Below are 9,822 nucleotides of genomic sequence, written 5' to 3' on the forward strand. Positions count from 1 at the left end.
AAAAAGGCAAACAAGTCACACTTTAGTTTTTCATTTTAATTAAATATAGATAATCAATTCCGGTTATTGTTGTTAAAATGTGTATGAATAAATATTGATCTCGATACTAGTAGGCCAACTGCCAAAACAAGAATAAAGAAGACAATAAAGCAATTAGCAATCATTACAACATCGTAAATCTATCGATAAAACTATCTACAACAACTACACAAATATTTAAAATTGTATGAAAATTGGCAACCCTACAAATGTCTTCAATTTTACTCCGTCTTCAAAAAAGGCCGATTATGTACCTACATGAACTTAAGGTGTCATGTAAATGAAGCCTCAGGCTGAAGTTTAACTTACCTCGCCATCTTTGCTTCAAATTTATAAATCTCAGCTTGAGGTCTAAGGGTCGTATTCTAGAACTCTACTCAATGCTCAAGTCAGGATTTGAGTATGGTTTAAAGCACTCGAAATCATACTCAAGTCCCTGCCATTAGGGTCGTATTTCCAGTGCTTGTGTTTCCAGTGCAATCCTGACTTGAGCATTGAGTAGAGTTCTAGAATACGACACTTAGTCCTCTTCTTAGAGGGGACCTGTGCCAGACAATAAAGGCTGATAACGATGACATTTCAATGTGTGTAACGTCGTGTCTATAATCTACTATATTACATCTTACACGTGTTTTATCTTTTTTTTTATCATGCAAGTGGGCAGCTTGCATCTAAGGATAATAGTCAGTGAGCCGTTCAAAAACATTTGCTAAAAGGGTAAAAAAATCCAAGGTCAGTTAATTATTTTGGCCGTTCTAAAAAACAAGAGTCTGAAAAGGACATTTCTTTAAACCAGGGAAACCCAGAATCGCGGGTGCTATGGACAGACATATAGAAAACCACAAATCACACCCAAACTCACGAGAGAAATAAATGTAGGTCATACGAATATTTCGCCGGCCCGGAAATCGAACTCGGAATCTCAGCGTAGCAGGCCAGTATAGTAACCATTCAGCCACGGAGGCTATTGGCGTTTTATTATTTTAAATAAGACGTCGCTAATTATAAATACTTTATTGTTGTCTTCACCCAAGAATGTTGAATTTGTAGTTGTAGACAAACACAGCTTTAATTACAACGTTAAAAGGACTATAATAATCCATTAATGGTGTAATTTTGAACACCATCAATTTCAAGTCTCTTTATTAAAATGAAATTTAATATACGTAATCAACGCAGGAAAATACTGCTACTGACCCTTGGATCTTTTTATTATATTTTCAATATGCGTGGACCTATTCAAACCAAGAAATATTCACATATCACATTCTCCATATGTGAACAGTAACATTTTTGGGAAGCTGTCAAAATAGATGCAAGTAATTATAACTTTTTTACAAAAAAAAGACCCCAAAAGTTCGTGGAGTTACATCTATTTGCCAAGTTTTATTGAAATCGGTTACCGGAAAGTGCGCGCAACCGCATTCATCCCCTAATTTGCCACCCTTAGAGGTGGAATATTTCCTTCAAATTTAAATAGAACCAATACTGAGGTAACTTCTTTCCAACAAAAAAAGAATTAAAATCGGTTCACAAATGCGGAGTTATTGCGTAATATACATTAAAAAATACAGTCGAATTTAGAACACCTTCTTTTTTTAAATCGGTTAAAAAGTAACATTTTGGGAAGCTGGCAAAATAGATATAAATAAAATATGGAAAATAAAAAGAATATATCCAATAATCATATTTGGCACAAGCAAAATGTCATATTTGGCTGGACCACATTTTTTTTTATAAATCAAGTGACGGGACAAACAAGTTGTGCGCCTGCTGTTAAACGACACGCACAACAGTTGCAGTGCCACTTACGAGATTTAAATCGCAAAGATCTTAGAGGCACTGTCACTGTCCGTGTCATCAAATTGACAAATCCCATGATGCTTGTAATTTCACCAGCACCCTTACCTTTCAAAACCGGAACGCAGTAATGCTCACATTACTGTTTGGCGGGAGAAATAGGGGAAGGTGGCAGTACTACCCTGGACAAACTTTTTCACTTCTCTACTGCTACAAAACACTTTACTTTTTGCTTTATTCTTTTAAATATACTTTCCCAAACATGTCACTTTCAAAATTTCTTCATTGCCATTATAAATACAATAACGTAAGCGAATAACTGTCGTCCAATATTAACATTATATTATATTTTTAAAATATACCCAAAATCATACAAATTTAAGTACATTTTTGTATACCCCAAAACGAACCTTAATAACAAAATCAAGATATACTCTGCGTAATCAACTATAACTCGTGTGTGAAACAAATCGCGCGGTATGAATATTTTTTTTTTTAATTAAAAATAGATGCACGACAGTCCCACAATCTTACATGTAGTTTTTTTTCCGGTCTCTGATCGTATAATATACCCTGAAATCAATTCCGATCGCAAATCGGGAAAGCCCCGGCTTTGTATTCCTTTTTTTCAAACTTTGACTTCCATCCTATCTAATCTGACTCTATGGGCGACACCAAACAACTCCTTTGAAGATATGCAGGCAAATTCAAATATCTTGTGCACTTTTGTAGTTTCAAAAATCCTTTACTAAAATGATCAAAACTCACTTTTTTCTTCTTTTTTCCAACTCTCATTGTGTTAGTGACAGCTGCAAGCATCGCCCATCGACTGACTCAGCTATCTTCGTTATCGGTATCGATACGCAGGTGTAGTCGACAATACTAAACTTATCTTTTAACTGATAAGTATATTTCGCACCTTTTGCTATTTTATAATTGATGTGTTAGATCTTTAAAAATACGTACGTAAATAACGTACAACGTGTAACGTATAACGTACAACACGATATTTTCAAATTGTTACGGCAAATAATATACCAGGACCACATCAATCAATTAGTTGGTCTCAAATTAGAAAATTCTCTATGACGACCATGGTGTGTACGGCCCCAAAAACATGGCTGTTCTAAAAGTTCTTTTGTATTCTGAAGGATATTTTGCAGGTAGTCGCTTTTTGTTATATATATAAAATATAGTGCACATTTAACCTCCATCTCACCTAATGGAAAGTGACGATGAGGTCGACGATGGAGAATGCACACCTAAATAATGCCTATTCACTCTCGCCTTGAAAAGGCCCAAGTTATAACGTTCAGGGTACAAGTCTGCAGGCAGGGAATTCCACTCCAAAGCCGTTCGCCATATAAACGTGGAAGCGTAACGCTTCGTGCGAATCTTTGGAATATCCACAACATAAGGGTGGAACCCAAGCCTACACTTAGTCTCCCAGTGATGGAAAGGGGAAGGCGGAATTAAATCGCGTAATTCCATCGCACACTCTCCGTTATATATCCTGTAAAATACCGACAAGCGGGCAATTTTACGGCGGTGTTCAAGACTTTGCAGTTTTGCCTCCACTAATTTCGAGTCACCGATAAGCTTCTCGGCACGATTGTCAATTGAATCCAAAGTGGCCAGTTGATATGTAGCAGAGCCATCCCACAGGTGGCAGAAGTACTCCATGCATGCCTTGTGCTTGGTACAGCTTAAGCAACTGTCCCGGTGTAAAGTAACGCCTCACCCTGGAAAGGATGCGAAGCTTCCTTGCTGCATTTTTGGCCATGGCCGCTAGACTTAGCCACCATACAAAAGGAGCTAAAGGCTATAAACCATAAAGTTCATGTATTGCAAATCATTCCAGTTAATAGAATACCGATATAATCTTAGTAGAGCGTTACAGATAATAATCAAAAATCGCTCAGCGCCATCTAGCGGTATCTTATTAAAACTATATAAGTCAAAAGGAGTCTTAATAATCTGTAATTTGTGATAATAGCAAACGAAATCGTATATAGCAAAAAAAATTGTAAAGAAAGAAGCGGTGATCGTAAACCTTTCTCTTTTGATAACAAATTACTGTAAAGGAAAACATCGTGGGAATTGATGACAAATGACATTTACAATTGACAAGTTATTACGTTGTCGTTTCATAAAAAAATTACGTTTAATGTTTGGAACCACTGTTTCTTTAAGTTTTTTTTAAAGGGAAGCCTTTAAAATAGATTAAGTAACTAAAGAAATAAATTTCTAATATACTCTTTAGTGAAGACTATGAGTAAAAACGTAATGACATAAAGATAGTAAATATGTTTGAGAATTTTGTTTCACAGTATTTAATAAATTGCTTAGCTTTCAAAATGACCGAATGAAATAGCGCCTAATAAAAGGCCCAAAATTTCCTTCTGTCTATTGCTAAAAAAACTAAGTATACACCCATACTATAACTTTACAAAGGTTTCTCAAAATAGTCTACTGGCAATGGAACCTAGTTGGTATCTCCTCATTTCGCGGCCACACTACTATCCCGTGGGCCATCGAAGACGTATAGACTAGATAGAAATGGTAGGAGATTGGACGCGTACCTATTTGAACCTGCCTCGGTACGTACCACCCCCGAAAAATAACTGCTAGATAACATGTCAGCAGGTAAAATCGATCACAGGCATGAAATTAAGGTACGAGCGTTCGAATTTCCTTAGTATCGTCCAGCGTCTACAAGCAGAGGAGGTGGACCTTCTAACTCTTTGCCGTCCTACTACTGAAGACGGATCTCTAAAAAGAAGGTTACGCTTGCTCTATGCGGTTTAGGAGTTATTGCTACTAAAAATTCGCAAATGTACGTAGCTTAGAAACGAAAGTTAGTACACGCCGCCACTGAGACGCCTATTGTCCTTATCTTAATTTAGAAGTAACCGTTCCTCCGTCCACTCGTTTAGCAGAGCTCTAAAAAACTCTAAAAAGCAATGATAATAAAAAGTTTGATAACAACCTAATAGCAGGATTAAGAAAATACAAAACTGTTTAATGCCATCTAGCTGCAACTTACCTAAACTTATATGGAATATGATATTATATGGTTATGTGGATATCCATGATTATGTTAATAAATTAATAGTCTATAGCAAGTTTCACGGTCTCGGTGGTAAAGCGATTAGCAATATGTAAATATTTATTTATTTATATTTACTTAAGTAAATATAAAACATTTTTTGTTTTATTCTTTGTTGTGTATCGTCAGGTCTCAATTTCTTTGTAGTTTTTAGTAGACAACGGTATTGGTGACATAAATTAATTGTTCGTTGTATGTACATGTTAATAAAAAACGCCGCGAGTTGAAAAGGCGCAAGTGACATTAAAAGAAAAAAATGTTATGTACACTGTCATCATCAGTAAAAAAAGGCAGATCTGTCACTGTTCTTATTTTTCCCTAGATGGATAGGGTATGAAGTTACCGCAAGAGAGAAATAGGTATTTTTTGATATAATTTCTTTTTATGTTATTTTCTCGATTTTGAGTTTTTGTCACAAGCGCTCTTTCAAGTAACGGCGGCAGAACTAGTCAGTAGTGTGGTTTGTTCGTATCTCAAAAATGACATCAAAAACCTACCTTCATAATATTGCGCAAATAAATGTTGTTGAACATGTTTATTTATATCACTTGTGTCGTGTCATGATGGTTGGGAATCTCGCACTACGAGATGAGCGTCGCAGTACCGTACATTTTTTTTGCGTCAGTGTTTAGGACACAGTGTGAGACAAATAAAGCAATTTGTCTATCTTAAAAAAAAAACGAACCATGAGCGTGCCAATACGTTCTAAATGGAAATTTATCTCCACGAACGTGACCATGGGACCCGTAAAAGTACGTGTCCCGTGTGGTCACGGTTGACTTTTCTTTTTTCACTATCATATTAAAATGACCATAGACACCAATATAACAAAGGCTAACAATGAAATAACTTTGCATAAACTTTGAACAAAACAAAGTTTAATATCCTGGATTCCGAAATTAAAAAATATCCGAATAATAAAAATTTATCCGAAATTTTGGAAGTATCGTGATGGGGTAGCTTTCACGCTTATTTTTACAATAAAAACAACAGTCGATTGAAAATAGAAACAATAAATATCAAGAGATTATTATTATCCTCCGGCCAAGTGACACTAACTCACAAAAAAACGATACTTTTGGTTGGACCAAGTTGCAAATCTGTAAAACAACACTGACGCAATGAACTTTCCCGAACTTTTTCTTTAAAAGATATCCGAAAACATGTAAAAAAAGACAATTGTTGTTTATCGCGTAAATAATCTATGTATATCAACTACGTATGCAATTAGAGCAGTGCTTTACGTGTCACGATTTTGTAACCTTCAAAAATGCTACAGTTGTGTCGTATGTTGAAAGACAAAGGTCTGTTAGTTTTTGGCTTTGGGTGTAATTTCATCAATATACAGTGTTTTTTTAATGGGACAGTATGGCGACATCCGAAACCATAGAAAATACAAGGAAACTCTCTTAGGAACCATTAAGTTTTTTTTGGGGAAAACAATTTTGGCATAGTCAATTTTTTTGGTCAAGCGTCAGTTGTCCATAGAAATAGGTGCTCGACTCAGTTTTATCTAAGGATCATTTCATTGTATGGGACGAAAAAACCGGTACAAAAGAAGTTATTCAGATGTCATGAAATATTTTTCATAGAAAATGAATGAAATTGTCAATTTTTTTTAAAAGGATGATTTCATTGAGTGAGCCCAAAAAAATCGGGACTGCACAAGTTTTTTAATGCTGATAGAGTCAGTTTCTTATAAGAATTACTTTGTTGTATTGCTTCTGCTGTCCCGATTTCTGCGTTCCATACAACGAAATGACACCTTCATGAAACGGAGTCGATTAGTACTAAAAAAAACTTTGATCAATGTTATTCATTTTTATGGAAACTCAGGCTTGACTAAAAAATTTACTATGCTAAAATTGTTTTCACAAAAAAGGCTTATGGTTCCCAAGACAGTTTCCTTGTATCTTCTATGGTTTCGAATTTCCCCACACTGTCCCATTAAAAAAAAACCTATATCGGTATCAGTGATATTTTCCTTCATGGCCAGCAAAAGGCGTTGTTACTAAACACCCACAAATGTACCTCATGTATGACGCAAAGTTGAATTGCTGCGCGGTCGCGATATTATATCCCATCCTGTACACTCAGGTGATGATTCTGACGCGACGTATGTTTACTTTATGATAACAATGAATTTGGTAACTGATGTCGGCATGCGCCACTCGAAAACATTTTTTGTACGTTTTTAGGACGAAATTAGAACTTTAAGCAGCCATGTAGTCCAGAGCACATCAAGTTTGACACTTTGTACTTTGGGCTGTTGTTATCGTAAGCGGCATAGAGTTGGATTTAAGTCTTCAGTGTCAAGCTTGACGTGCTCTTGACTCTGTACTACTGAGATTTTTTTTGTAAAATAACTCCTCAGGTTTCGTTATGATTATGAATGGGAAGGTTTTTAAAATCTCTCACTAGATGTCACTAGTGGCGACGAATACCGAAAGCCAGTACAAAGATCTATAACAAAAAAACACATAGGAGAATTTCGACAACTCGGTAGCTTGACCTGTGGCTCAGTTGGTAAGAGCAATGCTACGGTGCAGCATGGCCGTGGGTTCAAGTCCCACCGGGTCGAAGAAACTTTTCTGTGTTCGATATTAATATAACTTTAAGCAGCCATTTTATGACATTTTTGGCATTTGGAAGTCAGCCTGAATTTCAGACCGAAATATCTGCCGTTCAAGTTCAAGTGACAAATATTTTTTTGAGATATCATAAAAAACCATAACCCAGTTTTAGAATATTTAAATTGTTTAATGGTATTTCAGTTATGCATCGTTAGGGTAAGTCGAACACGTTAACTAATTTAAACTATTTTTAAAAGAGAGTTGTGCTCTATTTTTTGTTATTTAAAACGGTTATTTAACCATGTGTCACTTAGCCACGTTTTAGTTAATAGACGGCAGAAGTAGTGCATATCCACGCGATGCGCTCCTCCTACCGCAATATGGCGGCTATTTGGTTTCGCAAATTAGAAAAGCATTCCGTTTAAATACACGTTTTTATAAATAAAAATTATTATTCTGCATTGCTAAATAATACCTTCCGTACTACCAACAAAAACATCTCAATTAAAATGCAGTAATACACCGCAAATCATGCACTTAAAAAGCACTAATGAAATTTTTGGTGTATTTTGATAAATATCATAATATTCCGTTTGAGTGGTTCTAACGTTTACCATGAAATTACTCTTTAAAGTATAGTTTATAAACATTTATATTCAGGGTAAACTTAAAAACGCTACTTACGGTATGTTTTCAATAAATAAACACCGAAATCACCAGCCCAAACAATAACATACACGATTGTCGTGACGTATTTTTGAAGTTGTTTATTTTTTTAAATGACAGACCACGGCATTAAAAACTTTATGGTTTGCTAGAGTAGTTACCGAAATAGCAATTAATATTAGTTTTTTTGCTAAAATTTATAAATCTATACAAAATTTTATAAATCGGTATAAAATCATCACCGGCACCTCTAGGTGTGGTATGCGTCTACGGCTTCATGTATCGCGTGAGCGGTTAAATAATTTGAAACCTAGCGATTGGATATACGTCACGTCGTGTCGGTGTCGATCCTTAGACGCAATTGTGACCGGATAAAGGCGTCCACAAAAGGTATGTGGGCGCTTTGATTTGGTAGATTTGTACCGTAACAATAATGAGACGTTCCACAATTGGGTACGAGTCTCTTTTCACCAGACAGGTTACGTAAGCACATCACAGGCTGTTGCCATGTCAGGTATTTACCTCAGAGTTCTCCACTGACTGAAGTAAAGGCAGATCCACGGGTAGAGACAGATCTCGGTTGTAACCCTCGTCGTCCGACGCGAAGCCCAGCTCTTCGCCGTAGCAAGTGTGCACCTGAGGGAATAAACAAAGCTTATAGCGTATACAAGTTGAAAAATGGCATTATTCATTAGATTCAGGAACTTTACAAGTTAGTTCCACCCTCACCGTCCCTGCTTCGGTCTTTTTTTTATGATACCAACTGATGGGACGAACAAGCCGTGCGCCTGATCGTCAGCGACACGCCTGTCCATAAAAATAAATCGTAAAGTTCGTAGGGCGCGTTCATATTGTCGTGACGACAGACAGTCGTGCAGTTTAAAGTGACGTGTCTTGGACTTTTAAATGAAGTTGTTCACACATAGAACAACATAATTAACTGTCGTTCACGACTTTTTTGACGTTACCACGACAGACTGTAGTGACAATGGGAAGAGCTAGAACAACAGCCGTCTCACGATAAATACAACGTCACCATAAAAAAGTGACGACAGGTAATCGCAGCTTCAAACGACTCTGTCGTGCAAAGAACAAGGCGACTGCCGTGAACCGACAATACTGTCGTTCAACGATAAAATAAATGTCCACGACACAGTCATGACAGACAGTCGTGATATGGGAACAGGCTAGACACGACAGTCGTCTAACGATAAATAAAACGTTACGACACAATAGGATCGCGCCCTTAGGGGCACTGCCACTGCGCCCGTCACCCTGAGACATAACGATACCAGAAGTATCAATTAAAGTAAGGGACGTTTTGTCGAAAATGAATTACATATCGACATCTCCAACGTAAAGTATCGTATGTCGAAATTTCCAAGTTTACAGGGGAGCCTTTTAAAGTTCTGAATTCACTGATATTAGCATAACACGTGACTAGCATTTCTCAGTTTTATACATCAAAGCTCGTTACTCACATAGAGTATTATAATATCCTAGATATCGGTTAGATGATCTATTAGATTGTCACTCTATGTGAGTAATGAGCTTTGCCGAATAAAATGGAGAACTTTAAAACGCTCCCCTGTAAACTTGGCAATTTCGACATACGATACTTTACGTAGGAGGAGG

At 36.6% G+C, this 9,822-nt stretch overlaps 1 protein-coding gene across 1 annotated transcript in view; it reads right to left on the reverse strand.

The window, feature by feature from the left end:
• LOC113229615 (GRAM domain-containing protein 1B-like) overlaps positions 1-9,822 on the reverse strand; it is a 56,780-nt gene that overhangs the window by 11,866 nt on the left and 35,092 nt on the right. The window contains exon 8 of the mRNA XM_026463274.1: positions 8,710-8,823. Coding sequence (XP_026319059.1) covers positions 8,710-8,823 — 114 coding nt within the window. The remainder of the gene's footprint in view (positions 1-8,709; positions 8,824-9,822) is intronic.

This window comes from Hyposmocoma kahamanoa, unplaced genomic scaffold (assembly GCF_003589595.1).
Source record: "Hyposmocoma kahamanoa isolate Upper Pololo Valley unplaced genomic scaffold, ASM358959v1 62, whole genome shotgun sequence".
Taxonomy (NCBI): domain Eukaryota; kingdom Metazoa; phylum Arthropoda; class Insecta; order Lepidoptera; family Cosmopterigidae; genus Hyposmocoma; species Hyposmocoma kahamanoa.